The sequence below is a fragment of the Ambystoma mexicanum genome, chromosome 8 (assembly GCF_040938575.1).
Source record: "Ambystoma mexicanum isolate Mex_15411 chromosome 8, UKY_AmexF1_1, whole genome shotgun sequence".
Taxonomy (NCBI): domain Eukaryota; kingdom Metazoa; phylum Chordata; class Amphibia; order Caudata; family Ambystomatidae; genus Ambystoma; species Ambystoma mexicanum.
Window position 1 is genome coordinate 17,221,434 of NC_090929.1, and position 20,849 is coordinate 17,242,282.

At 49.5% G+C, this 20,849-nt stretch overlaps 1 protein-coding gene across 4 annotated transcripts in view; it reads left to right on the top strand.

Annotated features, from left to right (window-relative positions):
- Positions 1-20,849, top strand: part of GOLGA2 (golgin A2) — a 918,457-nt gene that overhangs the window by 708,454 nt on the left and 189,154 nt on the right. For all 4 annotated transcript variants that reach the window (XM_069609145.1, XM_069609147.1, XM_069609148.1 and 1 more), the window contains one exon: positions 12,430-12,518. In XM_069609145.1, coding sequence (XP_069465246.1) covers positions 12,430-12,518 — 89 coding nt within the window. The remainder of the gene's footprint in view (positions 1-12,429; positions 12,519-20,849) is intronic.

The following is a 20,849-nucleotide window of genomic DNA, read 5'->3' on the forward strand; positions in this document are numbered from 1 at the left end:
CGCCTTATGCCATTTTCTTCAAGTGGCAATTGCTGATTGCGGTCTGCATTACGTCCGGGAAGTCCTCTGAGGTTGTTGCTGGAGTGGTGGCCCCAAGGTCTGTGTCCACTGGGTGTCCAGAATCCAGATTCAGTCCATCAGAGCACAAACCGCAACCATGCCAGATCTAAGAAACCGAATCCTGAAGTTGCTTCTGCACCCGCAGCCCCTGTGCTTCCTCTAACGGAAGCCAGGCAGGAATCTAGAAGGCCCAGCGATTTCAGCAACTCCTACCATGTTCTTTGAGTGAATCCGAGTACATGTGTTGGCCCTTCACTCCCTTCTCCATAGGGTTGTGTGGGTGTAAAGTCTTACCACTATTTCTCCCTAACCATAACAGTGGTGTTCTGGTCTGGTATCCTCCCCATCGGTCTTCCCTAAGGTGGTTGGTTTGGCACAGGTCTGTTGAAGTGTTTCTCCTTGTTTTTACAGAACTTTGAAACACTTACAGCTACTTGTTGGCTCAAGCCAACATTTGTGCATCTTCCTGAAAGAGACTTCTAGCTTCATTTAGAGACTTTAATTGTGACCTGTGACTCTGTTAGGGAGTTTTACGAACGTCCACCTGTGGTAAGACTTCAGAAGACTTGCTCTTAGATGTACAAGGCTCCAACTCTTAGATTTGGCCTGAACTTTCCAAACCATTTGGTAGCTATGGGCAAGGCTTATTCTATGAGGGAAAAGGGCTGTAGGTAAGTACAACCTCAGAGCACACTTTCAGTCAAGGAAACACTTAACACACTGGAATTATCTAAACAAAATATGGTTATTATATATACTGAGGCAACACTCAACCCAATACTAGGCTTAAGGTAAGTAAAACAAGTTATATGTATATACAGTAGGATGTTTGCATTCAATACTCTATTTCAGTAGTAGACCTCGGATGGAATACAGGTAAGTAGTCTGAGTAGTTTAATGTTAGTTAATTAGATCAACCAACATGCAATAGCAGATCAATACTGGTAATAACTTCAAAGCAGCCTATGCTTAGGTAGTCCAACCTTATCTGGAAATTAGTCTGAGTCATATGGGACACTGGGGAACCAAGGCCAGTGGGCAGAAGAACAAAGGAAGGCAGATGCTGGCAAAATTAAAAGTGTCAGAAGATTCTTCTATGTTGCAAGTAAGTAAAGTTGTTGGTAAAGGGTGGTTTCAGGGAGGTTAGGTAGCCCCAAGGACCGATGTTGTAGGCCAGGGAGAACACAACTGGATTGTCCACCCAAATGTGTCTCGGAAAGCTCAGATGGAGTGTGAATCAACATAAAAAAGCACCCAAGTAAGTACCTAAGAGCGGGAAAGTACCTTTTGTGAAGTGGAAAGCGGTTTCACCATTGGGTCACCAAGGTGAGGTGATAGCAGGCTCCAGTTCGGGTTTCTTGGCCTGGTGGCTGAAGAAGGAACTTTTGGCGGGAGCAGACGGTCACCTTCTTGCAATGGGACGCCCAGCAGACGATCTTCACGATACTGGCTTGTTGGGACTCAACACAGGTTTCAGTTCAGTGACGGTTGTAACATGGCAGACTTCCCTCCGTTTCTCAGTTGAGAATACATCTAGAAGAGGGAGAGAGTCACTGTAGACCCACACGGATGCCCACAAGGTTTCAGCCGAAACATGCACAGTAATTTGGCCCAGGTCCCAGGGTATTGGGAGATTGCAGCCCAGGACGGTACTAGCTCTTCGTGGGTCGGCTCAAAATGCAGCTGGTCTTGAGACATGTTAGGCCCACCAGTCCAAGGAAGGAAGTAGTCTGGTCTGGATCTTCCCTGTCGATCAGAAGGGGAGGTTGGAACAAAAGTGATTACTGGAGGGGACTGCAGATTTTGTCCTTCTCTTCCTCCCTCTCCTCCCTCGCTTTCACCTTCTCTTTCTCCTCCTCCTCCACCCTCTACTTCTCCTCCTTCTCTCCTCTCCTCCATCTCCCTCCCTTTCTCCTCCTCCTCTCCTTCTCATTGTTTTCTTCCTCCCTCTTCTCCTCCTTCTCCCTCCACCTCCTTCTCCCTCTTGCTTAGTCTCTCCTCCTCCATCCCCTTCTCTGCCTCCTTCCCCTTCTCTGCCTCCTTCCCCTTCTCTGCCTCCTTCCCCTCCCTCTTTCTCCTTCCCCTCCCTCTTTCTCCTTCCCCTCCCTCTTTCTCCTTCCCCTCCCTCTTTCTCCTTCCCCTCCCTCTTTCTCCTTCCCCTCCCTCTTTCTCCTTCCCCTCCCTCTTTCTCTTTCTCCTCCCTCTTTTTCCTCCCTCTTTCTCCTTCTTTCTCCTCCTTCTCCCTCTCCCTTCGCCTTCTCCTCCTTCTCCCTCTCCTCCACCTTTCTTGTTCTCCTTTTCCCTCTCCTCCTCCTCCTTTTTCCTTCTTCTATTTCTCGTTCTTTCTCCTTATCAGCTCCTTCTTTCTCCTCTCCCCTTCACCTTCTCCCTTTCCTCCTCCTCCTCCCTCGCATCCTTCTTTATCTACTCCTCTTCCTCCTCTCCTCCTCTCTCCTTCTTCTCCCTCTTTCTTCTCGTACTCCCTCTTTTCCCCTCGCCTCCTTCTCATTCTCCTTTTGCTGATCCTCCTCCTTCTCCTCTCTTCCCTCTTTCTCCTTCTTTCTCTTTCTCCAACATGGGGTCTGGCATGGATCCACATGCTCATGAATATTCCCCGTCAGGCTGGGAATCCTCGCTAAAGAAAAAATCAGTTTCACTTCTGAACTGCTTTTCTCCTAACAACCAATCACTGGCCTGTGGGTCATACTGCCCCCAGCCAATGACTGCCTTCTACCTAAGTCCCTCCTCTGGCAGCCATCTTCAGATTTTTACTGCATGTTCAAGTGTTAGGAGTCCTCATGCTATAGCTCTTGAGCTTTTACTAAGTTTTGCGATTTTTCTAAGAGTTTACTCTATTTTTTCCGGTCAATCGAGCCTCAAGCCTCATCGATCCATCATCCAACTAACGGGGGCCCGTTTTTCAGAACTTTGTACACCCCTCAAGATTCTTTGAGGCTTACCCCACGTGGACATGGCTGAAGATAAAGGAAACTTGATGCCTCTGTTCGGATCTGCCCTGGATGTGGACTACGGAACATTTTCCTGGACGATGGGCACTCTGTGCCTTCCCTGCCTACATTCCGACCAAATGCACGTGGAGGAGACCTGTGCGTTCTGCAAGAATATGGTGCCCCGCACCATGAAGGACCGTCGCAAGCGGCTCCCCGAGTGGCTCCAGGCAAAGATCCCGGCTGCGGGTGAGCCCCGAACCTCACCCAGCAAGAGTAAATCTGAGCAGGCTGCTAAGACCTTTGAGGGTGCTCCGGCGACGGGGGTCCAACATTAGGCAAAGCACTGCAAGCCCGCAGGCACCGGGAGCGCCGTTGGGACGGGCTCCTTGGCGGCCTGGTTGGGAACGGCATCCCTGGCACCTTCAACCACGAGCCAACGCTCTGGGTGGGCGATGAAGAGGAAGTCGGACCATCCGGGCAAACCTCTGGAGGAGTCCCAGCCGATTCTGATGGAGAAAGCCAAGGGGGAGCGGGGCGCTGACCCCCCCCCCCATGGTGAAGGTCTCAAGCGCATCCAAGATCGTGAAGGTTCAGCAGGCAAAATCTTCCCTTGAAGGAGTGGTGGCGTCCCTAGCAAAGGCCGCGGATGCAGATCTCCTCTAGACCATCCCCGCTGGTCGAGCGGAAAGAAGGGGGGGCGATAGTCCTGCAGGGTTTGGACATTCTTTCTGGTCTGAAGACTGTACTGGTTAAGAAGCTTGTCGAGGCCAGGTCCTACGGGAAGGACCCTGGTGAGGCGGACGTGGAGAGCGGCAAGGAAACCGACGAAGAGCAGCTGGACGGAGAGGAGCCGGAGGACATCACACCACTGCCATCGCTCCTGTCGCAACCACCGCCTCCACCGCCAGCGGACATGTCGGCAGATATCCTACAGGCACTGCACACCTTGTGCTCAGAGATCCTGATGAGGATGCGCCTGTCGCTGGCGGGAGACCCTGCAGCGCCTGGGGCGTCTGAGGAACCCCCTGTCAAGAGGAGGAGAGGTTACCCGCCACCTCCTTGCCATCCTTCATCGCCATCACCTCCGACAAGGGACAATACAGAACCGGATACAGTGACGGGCAAGAGTACGGACGACAGAGTGGACCTCCCGTCTCCAGTGCCCAGGGCCTCGCCTCCCGACTAGCTTGGCTCTTTCCATGCCATGATTTCCAGGGTCTCGGAAATGTTCCAACTGGCTCCCGAGGAAAAGAAGGAAGGCTCTTGTACTAGCGACGGGTGGCCAAGAGGAAGACTGTGCTTTCGATCCCTCTATTGGACGACATTTGGGACGAGGGACTGTTCCTTATGAAGAACCTGTCCTCTGCAACGGCGAAGAGGGACTGGTACGAGAAGAAATAGAGTGCTAGACTCTGCACCCAAGTGTCTCAGAACCCAGCCATCCCCGGACTCTGTGGTCTCGGCAGTGGCGAGGAAGAAGTCTTCTGGGTCCTCCGCATCAGCATCTTCTCCTCCTCCTCCTCCCCCCGACGGCGAGGGAAAGAAGCTGGATGCCATTGGGCGATGGGTCATTTTTCGTCGGCTGCGACGACAATCAAGGCGGCCAACGCTTTGGCCATCGTGGGCTGTTATGACAGGGAGCTATGGTTCAAGATCGCTCCCCTCCTGGACTTCTCTCCGACGACAAGAGAGCAGAAGCGCTCGAGATCCTACAGGAAGGCGAGGTGGCATTGGACCATGGCATCACAATGGCCACGGACATCGCCGACACAAGATTCCGTCAGATGGGCAATGGTGTTTGCCTTCGGCGGGGCTGGTTGAGGGCCACTAGCTTCCGCCAGGACGTACAGTCGAGGGTGTTGGACATGCCCTTCGATGGGGACAACTTATTCGGAAAGACTGTGGACGAGTCTCTCCAGGCCATCAAGGCGGATACCGAGACACACTCCAGCAGCGGCAGCCTCCTTTTCGGACCTCCGGAGGAAAGTCCCTGGCGTCCTCCAAAGATTTTGGTGGTGGCTCATCATCGTCCTATCGTCAACCGTCCCGCTCTTCGGCTCAGGAAGCCTACAGGGACCGTAGCAAGTCCGGAGGTGGTCGCCGTCTTCGCCAAGGCCTGCAAGGTGGCGCAACCATGGTGAAGCAGGACTGAACCGGCCGTGACGTCGGGGCCCCCACCTTCGTGGGAGGCCGGCTGGTGAACTGTCAGCGTGTGGAAGTCCATCTCCACCGACCGTTGGGTGCTGGACGCCCTGGCCCACGGGCACACCCTGGAATTTTAATGTAGGTGCCCGGTCATTCCACCCGTGGCCAGGAAGGAAAACCATGTCCATCACCTTCTTCTGGAAGTACGGGCCATGCTGAGGAAGGGTGCGATAGAACTCGGCCCAAAAAGGCTCTGTGCTCCAGAGTGTACTCTCAGTACATCCTTGTCAGAAAGAAGACAGGCGTTTGGAGACCTATACTAGACCTCTGCCGCCTCAACAAGTACATCCGGTCCCAGAAATTTCGGACGGTCACCCTTCAGGACATGCTGGTCAGCTGGAGGAAGGGGACTTCTGTCTTCGCTGGATTTGGAGAATGCCTATTTCCACGTTCCCATCCACAAGGGGCACCGCAAGTTTCTGTGCTTCGTGGTCCAAGGGCAGCATTACTAATTCAAGGACCTTCCCTTCGGATTGAAGTCGGCACCAAGGGTTTTCACCAAGTGTCTGGTGCTAGTGGTGGCGCGGCTGCCCTCGCAGGGGATTCAAGTCTACCCGTACCTGTGATGTCTAGAGAGATAGCCGTCCGGCTACTCAAGGAACTGGGGTTCTCGATAAACTTTGTGTAGTCCTGCTTGAAGCCATCACAGAACACGCTGTTTCTGGGGTCCTGGCTCAACACGGTGTCGTGCCTGGCGGCCCCGTCGGAGGAGAGAATTGCAGCCATCCTGGGCAAGGTACAACAGCTGTTGGCCCTGGAGGTCACAAGGGTGAGGTCCATCAAGTCCCTTATCGGCATGATGTTGTGATGCATATACCTTGTGCGCCTGTGCAGGCTGCGGATGCGACCGCTGCAGGAGTTCCTCGATGCCCGCTGGATCCAGGTATCTGGAAGCCTCAAGGACAAGATCACCCTCGATGAGAGTTTCCGTCATGCGATTCGGTGGTGGGGTGTCTGCGCACGTCTGTCGGCGGGTGCGGTTTTCCAGACCCCCCTTCATCAGGAGACAGTCACGACAGACACATCCCTGGAAGGTTGGGGAGCACACACCGGAAGTCTCCCCGCAAGAGGCCTGTGGCTACTGGAGGAGAGGTTGCTGCACTTCAATGTTCTGGAGCTACGGGCAATGTTTTGGGACCTCAAGTCTTTCCTTCCTTCCCTCAAGGGCAAGGTGGTGCAGATCTTCACGGACAACGCCACCAGGATGTTTTACATCCAGAAGCTAGGGAGCACCAGATCTCCCCCTCCGCTCTCCAGGGAGGCGCAGGACCTATGGCGATGGGCCGTCGCCCAGGAGATGTTCCTTGTCCCATTTCATCTTGCAGGAGTGAAGAACACCGTTGCCGACTCTCTCAGCAGGGAGCTGCACTCATGCCACGAGTGGGAGCTTCGGCAGGACCAAGTGGATCTTCTATTGAGACGATGGGGCAAGCCCCAGATCAATCTGTTTGCGACTCCCAGGACCCCCCTTGTCAATTTGCAGACGTCGACGAACACCAAGTGCCGGAGGTTCGCCAGCAGGTTTCCCCAGCCGGGGAGCATGGGGGATGCGTTCTCGTTCCCCTGGGACGGCCTGTTCCTCTATGCCTTCCCCCGTTGCTGTTGCTTCTGTCAACTCAGACGGTCCCAGTCCAGGATGATCCTTGTTGCACCGGCGTGGCTGAGGCAGATATGGTACTTGAACCTTCTGGACATGTCAGCGTCCCCTCCAGTCAAGCGTCCGGCGGACGCATATCGTCTCGCCAAGGAAGGAGGCACCATTCTGCACCACGACTCAGGTTTGCTGAACATGCAGGCCTGGCTCCTGCAGCACTAGAGTTTGGAGGATACAGTATCCCGGCGTACTGCAAGGAAGTGCTTGCCAAGGCCAGGGCTTCGTCTACACTGAAATGCTAAAGGCATAAGTGGAAGGGGTTCGCAGTCTGGTGCCGTGCACAGAAACTCGATCGTCTATGGATTACGGCTCTGCAGGTGCTGCCGTACTTGCTGTCGCTGACCAAGGCAGGGTTGGCTCATGCGTCCATCAAGGTTAATCTGGTGGCTATCTCTAGCTAGACCAGAACTCTGGGGCGGTCATCGTTATGGTCACACCGCCTGGACAAGGAAGTCATAAAAGGACTTTTCAGTTCGTTCCCGCCGGTGAAGGCCCCGGTGTGGGAGCTTAATGTCGTACTGACTAGGCTCATGGGTCCCCAGTGCAAGCCTATACATTCGGCACAGCTGAAGTTTTTATCGTGGAAAACCGAGTTTCTTGTCGCCATCACCTCTGCACGACGAGTGGGAGAGATCCAGACCCTCTCTTGTAGACCTCCTTACTTGACATTCCACAAGACGAGGGTGGTGCTACGGACGCACCCCTCCTTCATGCCCAAGGTGCTGTCGGACTTCCATCTCAACAAGCCCTTTGTGTTACTAGTTTTCTTCCCGTCGCCTTTGTCGCCGGCTGAGAGGACTTTGCACTCGCTTGATGTGGCTAGAGCGCTGAAGTTCTACGTGGACCGCACAAAGTGTTTTCGGAAGACATCACAGCTGTTTGTGAACTTTGGCCCTGTGAACCAAGGGAAGGCCCTCTCCAAGGCTTCCATTTCCAGGTGGCTCTCCGGCTGCATCACCCATTGTCATCGTTGCCTGGCCGTCCGAGAGCCCATTCGACCAGAGCGATCGCTGCAACTACGGCATTCCCGTCTGGTGTACCCCTGCTGGACATCTGCAGGGCTGCTACGTGGAGGTCAACGCATACCTTCACGAAATTCTACTGCATCAACTGGGATTATAGGGAGGAGTCCAAAGTCGTCCAAGCAGTGCTGTGCAACCTGTTCGCTTGAAGGTGAGCCTGGTGAGGAGGTAAGAGATGCTTAATGTTGAGATGCTTAATATTGAGCCTTGCCACCTCCCATGGTTGTGCATGTGTGTACTGCTATGTATTCTTTATTCATGAGCATGCAAATCCATGACAGACCCCATGCTGGAGAAGGAACAAGTTACTTACCTGTAACTGTTGTTCCCCAGCATGGGTCTGGCATGCATTCACATGAGAACCCTCCCGCCTACCCCTCTGCGGCTCTTCACTTGGCCCCACTGCCACTTTACATACTACCAAATCTGAAGATAGCTGCCAGAGGAGGGGCTAAGGTAGAGGGCAGTCATTGGCTGGGGCAGTATGACCCAGAGACCGGTGATTGGTTGTTACGAGAAAGTCAGTTCAGAACTGAACTGATTTTTTTCTTTACCGAGGATTCCCAGCCTGACGACGGGAAATATTCATGAGCATGTGAATCCATGCCGGACCCCATGCTGGAGAACAACAGTTACAGGTAAGTAACTTATTCTTTCTCCTTTTCATTATCCTCTTATTTTTCTCCCTCTTCTTCTCCATCTTTCTCCTTCCTCTTCTTTTCCTTCCTCTCCTCCTCCTCCCCCTTTCAGTGGTCGACGCTTAGTTTCCACTCCAGCACCCTATCCTTTTGTGCAGGAAACCGGCTGAATCCACCCATACAAGGCAAGGGGGGGGAAGGGGGGGCTTGTCCACAAAAGACAGCCAACCTCCCAGTGCGAACTGGTTCCAGGCAGACTCACTGCGAGACAAAGACCAGGGGAGTATCGGTGTCTTCCACTCCCTGTCCTTTCAGGCACTCGGAGACCTTTGGCGTACTTCGCCAGCCAAAGACGAGAGACCTAACAGGACCCCGCCCACCCCGGTAGGCAGAAGGCGGCTCAAGAAATGACAAGTCATCATGAGATGGAGAAAATAAAGTACAGCCACCATTTTAGGTCAGTTGTGACCCATGTGTCCCTTAGAGCAGCTGCGACAACAGCCTGCGAGGAAAGTACACAAAAAGTCAGTAGAAAATATCCACTGCCACCAGCCATTCAAAGGAGCCTGTCACTAGAAAGTATCCACTACCACCAGCCATTCAGAGGAACCTGTCACTAGAAAATATCCACTGCCACCAGCCACTCAGAGGAACCTGTCACTAGAAAGTTACAGGAAAAGTGGAAAAGGACTAAAATTATAATTCTTTTATAACGCAGTTAATAGCGGTGTTAGGACTGATTTTTCTATACTCTGGCCTGGTGGACAGATGTATAGAAGGCCAGCCTATATTGTGACACGGACTACTCAGGGAGCTGTAGCCAAACCAGTTCAATGTAGCAGTGACAAGAGTCTAGGCTAAGCCTCAAGAGCTGGTGAGCTTGTAAAGGGTCCACAATGAGTACACACAAATTATACGTAGACAGTAGTATGTATACAAATACAGTTATTTATTTATGGCCAAACAACACTATGAAAAATTACTACTAACAGGTAGAGTACACACAACATTAATAGATTACATATACACAGCCACTAGAGTAGGGCATTATAAAATCAAACCCCTGTAAAAGAAAGTACAGATTTGTTTATGCACTACAGGTCCACAGAGAATTAATCCTAACTTCAAAAGTCCTTCCCTAAATTGTTTGGGGCTTTATGCCCAAAAGTTCAGAAAAAGTTCCGCCATAGGTTGTGATGCTGGAAAAAATGAAGGTAACGTCTCTGGGGTCCAGTGAACGGTTCCAAGGGTTAGAGGGCAAGTTATTCTAACTAACCAAAGTGTCCCCAACTTTCGGGAAGGCTTGGGAGAGCAAGCAATGGCAAAGCCAAAGTATTGTATCTTTTTTAGGAAAGTTAGCAAGACAGGCCAGGAAGAAGGCTAAAAGACTAGATGACCAAAAGACGAGCAAAAAACCTTGTGGCATGGTCATGTTTGGACACTAGCCACAGTTAGTAGCTAAATGCGGTAAGGCTAAGAAAAGCACCAAAAGATGGTGTAAAGTTGCTGCCACCACCAGCTTGTCCATTTAGCACACCCAGAGTAACCAACAAATGTTTTGAGTGTTACTCTAGGGCAAAAACAAAAGTATACTCCATTGTACTGCATTGTAAAATGTATTGTACAGTGATAACAAGTTACTAAAAGTAGTAATAAAGTAACTAGACTAAGGGAAACAATGTTTCCCAGTACTGACAGCCTGAAGGACATGTCAGTTTCCCCATAACATGTGAGCAAACAACAGTGTAGTGAAGCGTAGGGCTTCACTGCACTGTAAAAAGAACAGGTCAGGATCAAAAATAAAAGCAAAAAGTTTGTGGTTCCATAGAAATGGAAAGAAAGGTGCAGTAGAGAAACCTTTCCTAACAGGTGGTGAGCATTTCATACACAAAATGTAAATGTGCTGTAGGGCACTAGTACAATGCTTTTCTAGCTCGGGAGGGACTTTTTAAGGTTAGTACTTGGTTTTAAGGTTTTGAATGGTGTTTTTGCCAATTCCTTTGTGTACAACCTATTCTCAGTGTTGATCACTTAGCTGATTTTTGTATTCACTTGTTTCGCTACACTTACACTAGTCTCCAAACATATTTGAACTGTGTTTTAAAGGTGTAGTGTTACGGCTCATAACATAATAGTACACCAAAATGAATGTGGATAAAGTGGTAGTCAATGTTGTTGGTGTGCTGCTTACCTGTGTTTGCTTTCATTGCTAAGCGCTTCTCTGAGGCCTACATAAATGGCTGTATTGTTATGCATTCTGCCTAACGTATGTTATTAAGCGAGCTCTGTGGGTGCTTAACTGAGCCCCTACCACTCTCACACCCTCAAGTCTTGGCCTGGCTGCTCGTCCTGACTCCCCAGATAGTGTTTTGCTAGACACTAGTGTTTGTCCCCGTTTGTCAGAATTGGAAGGCCGCTCAGAATCTGTCTACAGGGCTGATTCTGATAATCCCTCTTAACAGAGGGCATTGACTGTTTTTTCTCATCACTATGCACGCAGTCATTATTTTTCCCAGCATTCATATTTTGTGCGATTTTATAATAAATGTGTGTTTTTTCCGTGTGTTGCAGTGGTTTCTGTTTGGATTAATTGTATCTCCCTGCCAGCATTCTTCCTTTCTGAAATTAAGCCTGACCGCTCTCCTAAAGCTACCATTGGAGAGTCTAGTCTTTCATTTTGGGGGAGACACTGTTTGCACCATTAAGCTAGGTGATTACACGGCCCTCACTAGAGGGTAGTGCAAAATGCTCCCTAGCAGGGAGTAACCGGGTTAGTAAAAGGAGAGTGAGAAAGTACGTTTCTAGTGCGAGTAGAACAAATAAGCATGATTTTAGGTTTTTGTTAGCAGTGTACATTTTCCTTTGCACATGATTCTAGCATTTGTCATGCGATGCATGTGTTGTGTGCTCCATTTGTTTGTGTGAATGCTGTAGCGTTGATATACTTTGTTCTGGCACCTTTTGATGGATGTGTGGTGTGCTCCCTGTGTGTGTGTATGTGTGCATGCTGTAGTGATGTACATTCTCCTGCCACCTTTTGATGGATGTGTGTGTGTGTGTGTGTGTGTGTGTGTGTGTGTGTGTGTGTGTGCATGCTGCAGTGTGCAACATTCTTCTAGCACCCTTTGATGGATTTGTGCTGTGACCCCCTTGTGTATGTGTGTGTGCATATTGTAGTGTTGTACATTCTTCTGGCACCTTTTGATGGATTTGTGGTGTGGTGTGCTCCCTTTGTGGTTGTGTGCATGCTGTAGTGTTGTACATTCTTCTGCCACCTTTTTATGGATGTGTGGTGTGCTCCCTTTGTGTATGTGTGCATGCTGCAGTGTCCTACATTCTTCTGGCACCTTTTGGTGGATTTGTGGTGTCCTCCATTTGTGTATGTGGGCATGCTGTAGTGTTGTACATTCTTCTGGCACCCTTTGATGGATGTGTGGTGTCCTCCCTTTGTGTATGTGGGCATGCTGTAGTGTTGTACATTCTTCTGGCTCCTTTTGATGGATTTGTGGTGTGCTCCCTTTGTGTATGTGTGCATGCTGCAGTGTTCTACATTCTTCTGGCACCTTTTGATGGATTTGTGGTGTGCTGCCTTTGTGTATGTGTGCATGCTGTAGTGTTGTACATTCTTCTGGCACCATTTTGATGGATGTGTGGTGTGGTGTGCTCCCTTTGTGTTTGTGTGCATGCTGCAGTGTTGTACATTCTTCTGGCACCTTTTGATGGATTTGTGGTGTGCTCACTTTGTGTATGTGTGCATGCTGCAGTGTTCGACATTCTTCTGGCACCGTTTTGATGGATTTGTGGTGTGGTCCCTTTGTGTATGTGTGCATGCTGCAGTGTTCTACATTCTTTTGGCACCCTTTTGCAGTTCTCATTTGTGATTGTTCCCTCGTGAACAGGGGACGGAGTTGAGAGTGAAGAGGTGTCTGAAGAGATCCAGAGAGCCTCTCTCCAGATTCCAGCAGACTTTGAGAGTAAAGAGGAGATGGTGAGTACTCAGAAGCTGCTCTGCTTGGATACATGTGTCCTGCTTTCTTCCATGTGTGCTGTTGTGCGTCTGTCCTTACAGCAACATCCAGTTTGCTCTATCCTACACCACCTTACCAGCACCCACCCTATGCCCCTTTTTTTGCCTGTATATATTGTCCTATTGTGTTTTCCTCCCTGCTGACCTTCTGCCTGTTTGCACCTGCTATGCTTATGCCGCTTGTGTAATCTGCATTTTTATGTTTCCAACTATACAGCACTGTAACATAAGCTGAAAATCTTCTTGCCGCCTCCTGCGCCCTGATACCCTCGGGTCTGGTGCGCATTATAAATAATAAAGCAAACAAACATACTCTTTCCGGAGGGACATGGATCCCTTCCAGCTCTGCACTCCTCCCTAGCGGTGGATATAGTACATTCATCTTCGCACTACGTAGACTCAAACCTGTATGTGCACAAACCCGTCAACTGCTGTTAGTAAAGATTTTTCTATTTGCATCATTCCCTCCATTGTCTTCAATGGAACCCCAGCTCTGGACCATGGCTTGAACACTGTACTGTCTTTTGGAGGTATGTAAAGTAGGCCAGGCAGCCATACTGGCCCACAAGCTACAAACAGGATATCATGGATGATACCCTGTAACACCTACCCCCTTTTCTGCCCCCAAGGCTCTTTTAGGGGTGTTTGAGTTTTTCTGTGCGGCCCTCGTTGCTCGCTCTCCTCACTGCATACGTCCCCTGCCCGCCCCGCCCCGCCCAGCTCCCGCCCCCTTGCTGATTAGCCCACTGATATCCAGGAAGCGCTTCTTCACTGGCAGAACTAGGGCAGCCCTCGGCTATGGGACACAAGGCAAAGGGCAGCTCCCAACTAAGTGGCTCCACTCTGTGTTTGCCTGTGTTTTCGCCTGGGACGCCTGATTCAGATAACCTCTGCCGTCTGATGACGTAAGTGTGGTGTGGGAGAGTACAGCCATTACTGTACTCCAGTAAAAACCCACCACACTTATTACCGAACACCTTATACCCACCTGCACCTAGTCTAATTGTGTAACTGGTTTGTCATTGCACGGCCCAATCCGGGGTAGGAAACGCGATGCACTTAGATGGACTTCTGTGGGTTGGAAATGTGACGCACTTGAATGGATTTTGAGGTTAGGAAGTGAGTTGCAATTGGAGGGATCTTGAGGGTATGTTAGAATCCAAAGGGTGTATCACTATCTAGACCTTGGGGGATCTCTTGCTCAGGTGGCCAGAGCACAGCCATGGCCTTTGGGTCCAGACCCTGGGGGTGGACAAGTGCGGGCGGATCACCTGGGTGAGGGGTCCTCTGGGAGTGGGGGGGAGACATCCAATGGCAAGACGCGGTATCCCCCTCTTCACAACACACCCCTACCCAACACTTCCTCTACCTTTTATAGCTTGTTGTAAGTCTTGTCCCATTGCCCCCCTCCACAATTCCAACAGGTACCCACATCAAAGAGAGGCGTAGGAGAACAAACACAACACCCTATATCTCACTGTTGGGTAAGAATGAATGCAATCCAACTGGTGTGGGGCTACACAAGACTTATCTCTTGGTATTGGGAACCCACCTTTTAATATAGGCCTGTACTACACATGTTGATAGTGTGACTGAGCAGTCAGGCTTATCTTAAGAGGGGTAATGTGAGCTGTAGAGCTATACACTGAAATCCGTAAATATAGGCATCCAATTAAACACTTACACACTTAAAGCTATATAATACATTATTTCTTTATTCAAACACAAAGATATTTAAAGCATTCTTTAAAAAGCAGTAATTAGCTGTAACATTAATCCCAAGTTAGGATTCAATTAAACAAGTTAACAAAGCATATTCCAGCACCCAGAGGTTGACGTCATTTGAGGTCAGTATAGCATTTATATAGGTAACACCTTTGCAATATTGAGTTTTCAAGGAAGGAAGGAACGGTTAGATCAGAACAGACCAATAGGTTATAAGAACAGTTAGATTCTCCCAGAGGGAGGCAGGAAGTCTATTATCCCAGCATTAAAGTGTTCAACATTTAAAACCTGCTAGGGAACAAGCATTGCCAAAACCAATATGGGGCCTTTAGGAAGCAGCACAGCCAAAGTCAATGGGCTAGTTCAATGTTCTGATGCTTTCTTCATAGACTTTTGTTTTTTTTAAATAGTCAGTAGTTCATCAGAAAATCACAGAAGCTCAAGAGGAGCCACCTTGAAGAAGCACAAGCTGGGAGGCCAGTGCAGGTCAGTTGAGTTCAACCCAAAGGGGTTTAAAATGGTACTCTCCAAGCTAGGAAGCACCACAAATGGCAAAAGCTAGATGTACTCCAAGCCCCACAGTAATTGAAGAATTGGTTCCAGCTGGATACCTTCCTGTTGAATTGTGGAACTCTATTATTGCTGGGAAAAATGACTGCCTACATCCCTCTGGGAGAATCTAACTGTTTTGCTACTTACAAAGTATGTTTTGATATAACTTTAACTTTACCCTCATTGAAACTCGATATTGTAATCGTGATCACAAATAATTGCTAATACTGACCTCAAAGGACGTCACTCAGTGTGCTGGAATATGTTTAGCATAAGAAAAGTTTGCTCACCTTCTTTTTTGCGCTTGTTGAACTGAATCCTAACTTTTATATTGATGTTACTATTAACATTAATAGTAACTGCGGTCCACAAGGGCGTTCAACTTTGAGGTCATACCAGTGATATATAGGGCGCTATATAAATGCCAAATAACATAGCATAACATTAGTTGCTGCTTTTTAAAGATTGTCTAATTATCCTGCAACAAAAGAACATTCAGAGAATCATCTTTCTCCCACCTGGAACCAATAACCTGGAATGACCTGCCAAAAAACATACACAACGCAAGAGATCTTCAATTCAGAATGAAACGACTAGGAAGCCACACAGTGGGAATCGAGAATCACAGGGAGGGAAATCCCTTACCTGTAACTTAATCTTCCCTAACTGATGGTTGGGCGAAGGACGCCCTGCTACACATACCGCTAATCCACATGAGAAAACAGAGGCAGGGAAGGACCAAAATCTGCCAACCTAAACATCGCCAACCCCAGAGTGGGAGAACACGCCTGATCCAGTCAGGTACAGAAAACACTGAAATACACAGAGGAAAACTATGGGGAACACGCCCTGCTTCAGTTAGGTGCCGAAAACACTGAAATAAACAGAGGAAAACTAGGAGGACACGCCTGCTCCAGTCAGGTATAGAAAACACTGAAATACACAGAGGAAAATTCGGAGGACACACCTGCTCCAGTTAGGTACAGAAAACACTAAAATAAACGGAGGATAACTGCAACCCATCAACATAACAGCCAACTAGGCGGATTACCGACAAAACCGAAAACAAAAATAATCGTAGATGTGGAGGAAAGACAGAGGTAAGAAAGAAAGAAAAGAAAAAGAACCCAACTCTAACACCTCAATCTGAACATACACTTCACATACAGAAATTCACACAACCACTTCTCTGCTCAGCAATCCACACGTGCTTCATCACACTGCAAAAACAGACAAACACATAACCAGGATCAACAGCACATGGGGACTCGCACAAACCCTATAACCGCACTCCAGCTCAGCGAACAGTGCAAACCGAACTGAAGCTGTCAACGGGACATCGCAGCTCTCACTCCTATTCCCACTACACCCTACTAACCCCCTCCCCCTTACCCCCTTTTTTTTCAGGTCCGCCAGAACGCCTGGTGACCATTACGGTGGAGATGGTGCGCAATAGAAATACCTTTAACAGTACATAAACAAATATATTTATACTATAAATGTAAGCGTGTAAGAGTTAACCTGGTACCTGTATTTACTGATTTCATTTTACAGCCCTACAGCTCACATTACCCCTCTTGAGATGGGCCTGGTTGCTCGGTCATTCACTCTACCAACTTGTGTAGTACATGCCTATATTAAAATGTGGGTTTCCTAATACCAAGAAATAGGTCTTGTGAAGTCCCACACCAATTGACTGCACTAATTCTTCGCCAACAACAGCAAATCTACATCAGAGTTTCTCGGTACATGTAAACGCACCACTCCAGTGGACACCAGCCGCAGGCATGGCTACCTGCACACATCAGTCAAGTCATGTTTATTTAGTCGGTTTTCTCCATTAACAATAAAAAACAAGCAATACAAACAACTCGATAAAAGAATGCAGCAGCGACTACGACAAATTTGGTCTCTTTGGTCACATAATTGTTCTGCAAACTTACACCAGACTACTCCTCAACACCTTTGTGACTAGTATACAGCAAAGACCTGCGACAAATCCGGGCTTAATGGACACATAACGAGTCTCTTCCACTCACCCTTTCTCCTGACCTCTCTCAGCACCCATTCGTATGCCTGAACTTGTGGGATGCTTTTTATCGGAACCCGGCCAGCCCTCCTATGCCTTATAATGGCCAAATACACACATGCATGCCAATCCTACTCCGTGATCTCCAACACTCTGGACTTCCGCACCCGAGGGTGTTCCCACCACTAGCGCATTGAGACGATAATAATGGTAGGAGGCGTTCTATAAATGACAACTACAATACAATAATATGACCTTTAAAAGGCCCTCCATTGGCCCCCAGAAAAACCTCCGATTGTTCTCTGCACCATGCACAAGGCCTTCTGAGAGAAAATTCCCACGCTCTCTAGAAAAATTGTTCCTGCATTGAAATCCTGTGAGAAATCTGTTTCTCCAATTTATTGGTCCTCTGCTAGAAAACATGGGACAAAAGCACAGTGCATATAGCCTTTGGAGTACAGGGTCCCAGACGGGAATGTCTTAAGCTGAACCTGGGAAAATAAGAACGCTACCATACCTCCAGTGAGGTGCTCAAGACCAAGCTTTTGTGTTAGGAGTTTTTTTTGTAGAGCCAATACTGTTGTAGGGTTCTGAGAAGCCAACCTTAGTGGACATGGAAATGGTTTGGCACAAAAATCTGGCCAAACTCCCACTTGGCAATGAGGCTGAGCAGTAAGGCTTAGACTCAGGCAATCAAGAGGATGGTGTAAAGTACAGTTAACAAGCCTGCAGCTGTCGGGTAAGGTTTTCATATAATGATAAATCTTCCTAAATTGTGTCAACCCCAGAACTTTTTGCTGGACAGTTGGGTTATTTTTCCCTCAGTGAGTGGGACCCCTTTCCACACTCACAGAATATTTTACTCTTTTTATGGGTGTAGTTTTTAAGACACTTCATAGTGACTTTTAAAAGTTATCCTCTTTGATAACCTTTTGGCAATAAATGCCTGTTGTTGCTGGGTTGCCCTAGGGGCTCCCCTTTTAACTTTCTCTGTCTAACCTTGGTAGAACGACAGTCCCCAAGGGTAGAAAGGATATTTGGATACCTTTTACATTTTATTAGGTGAGACAAGCACCCCGTCCCCCTCACTCCCTGATCCCCTTCCCCCCATCTTATGCGGAATGCTGGGGAGATAGAGTATCCCCTTTCTCATTTTAAATGTAACATTTATGTTAAAAGGACAAACTTACCTTTAATGGCTGGTGACAGTGAACCTTTTTATTAATTTGGTGCACCTTTACCGCAGGCTGTTTCCACAGCCCGGCTAAAGGCACCCATGGGGGCTAATTTTCCTAAAATGGCCCTTGTCTTCTTTTTTGCCATTTTAGTGTTCCTTGTCATTTCTTGTTCCTTCTCCTAGCATCCAGGGGAGGAAATTCCTTTGTGTGAATGTCATCTTTGGTGGGAATCCTGTGGATTCCCCAGCCAGGCTCCAGAGTGTCTGTGAAGGCAGGAAGCGAGGGAGGAATCCAACACTCTGCAGCCCTTTGTCTCCCAGCCTGAGTGCTAGAATCCAGTTCAAACTGGAAGGCTGGCTGTCCTAAAGGATTGCCAACCCCCAAGTTTGAATGTTGCAAGCTTGTTTGATTGGCTGTTTTCCTGCATAAAAGTCTGATCCTGAAAGCTGAACAGCTAGTCAACCTCTGGAACCAAAAGCGAAGAGGAAGATTAAGAATTTGCGGCTGAGATGATTTCCAGCGACCCGAGAGCCTGCTGTGTAAACAGAGCCTGCTCTAGCCCTTCCTTCCAATCGACCTGGGGATTCTGAAAACGACGACCCTGACCCAGGGCCTGGTGCAACCCACTAGACCTGCATTTTGAGCCACACTGTGATGCAACCTTGCAAGACTGCAAAACCCCAATACCTTGGGACCTCGAGCCATTGTATGGTGCACTTTGTTCCAAATTACGAATCTTGCAAAAACTTCATGGGCCTCTTGCTGGATCTCCAGAGGCACGATTGAGGTCTGAAAGGTCCCCTCACCAGAGTGCTGGACCTTGCAAACGACGAGAATCCGACCAGCGATATTCTGTCTTCTGCTGTGCTCCTGAAAAGGTGCCAAATCCACAGAGCTGCATCCAGCCACGAGGAAACTCTTGCCTGGAGCCTTCTCCTGTGATCCCTGCTGCAAAAGTCCTTTCAAAGTGCTATCTTCCATCTTATTGACAAAGGAATCCGTCAACCGGGTTTTTGGCTGCAGATCTTGGAAGTCTTCCTGCAGCAACTCTTCTTCTGTGCGGAGGTACTGTGTTGACGGGGGTATTTTACCTACCTTAAGCCTTTGTGATTTCTGTATAGCTTTGCGGTGTTTCCTGTGACTGGGAGGCTACTCATCCAGTTCACCCAGGCCCACTGCGGAATCCTCCTAGGGTGTCTTCTCTGAAGCCCCTGCACCCTCAACTAACTTTAAAGTGAAATACTTTTTGTACAGTCTTTCTCTGGAACTGACTGTGCCTGCAACTAAACCCTATCTCACCCTGCCTACAGCTTGTACCTAGACCACTAGGATCCCTCTACTGCCTTTGATTGAACTCATGCTTTAGAATATGGGATGGACTGGATAAGAAAAGAGGTCTGCCTGGAAAAGAATAACAAGTGTTCAAAAGTTACTTACTTGTAAAAGAAGCTGGTTGGTAACTGTAACTCTGAGAGTGCACAGTTAACACAAGTTCTTACCTTGAATGTGTGTTGCACTATTCTGAAAAATATTTAAAAGGTTAAGTTACTCGCCTGCAAATAGGTTGTGTCTCTTCCCCAAAAATAATGCTGTTGGTTTCACTTTACTATTCCTATAAGGATAAATGTAGGAGTGTCCCCAACTGGGTCTTCATTCCCCCGACTTGCTGTTAGGCTGTTCAGAATAAGTCTGCCTTAGGTTCTACTTAACTTTAAGTTGCTGATGGCCCCTTTAAAAAGTATATAGGTTTTACTTACCTTGTATTACCTGTGTGCCATCCTATAACAAGTTAGTTATTGATTATCTCAATCTGTGTTCCACTGATCTTAAAAAGCAGGTGTGATAGGGGGCGCTGTTGAGCGCCGTTCAAGATGGCCGCCTGCAGGTGACTCTCTGTGGCAGACGGGCTGCAAAATCCTTTTTTGTGGCACTTCCCGCTCCTACACCCGTATCCAGAGCGCACGATTCGACGGGGGAGGGCTTGGGCTCCATCTGGCCCGAACCCCGAGAAGAAACGGAGCCGGGGACCGTGAGATCCGGACACCTCCGTTCTCTGCACCCCTCCCCCACCTGTGAGGCGGCTCACGCTGACGACCAGGCCCGACTGGGCTGAAGCGCCGGGCCTCTCTACCCACCGGTGCCGTCACCCGCCCCCGGCGATGACCCCCACCCGCCCCTGCTGAGACGGGCCTTTCATCGAGGCCCCCCTGCGGAGTCTTCATTCCGCCCTCCTCCACGGAGGGTGGACACACTCGGCTGAAGCCGCCGCGGACCTGCTCCTCCTCGGCCGCGGCTCTGCCTTCTGCCTCGTCCGGGGACAACACGCTGGAGACTCTGCACGCCGTGGCCGCGCCGGCGAGGACCCCCTCTTCTCTTGGCTCCACTGCGACCTGCGCCGTGGCTGGGCTCCCTGGGACCCCCCTGCCCCCTGCGTGGGGTGCACCGGAGGGGGCGTCGAGCTGCGGCGCACCCTTGTATACCTGGTGCCGTGCTCCCCCCCCTGTCTCACGACGCCGGACCCCGGACCCTATAAGGTACGTTGGGGGGGGTCGCTCCCTGGGTTGCTCCGCGCCCGGGTGCCGCCGAGGCCGACCCCTGGACGCGAGGGGGCGCCCCGCGGCTACAGGGACCTCCACCCATCACGGACCTGCCTATACCTGAGATACCAACCGGGGGGATCCCGGTACCATCCACGTCTCGGCTCTGGCGGGCCTCTTGCCCGGGGGACCGCCGCTGCCTGCGCTCCACAAATACGGCCCTGAACCACAACCCACTCACCGCACCGGCAGCTTATAAGACTGTGTGGGG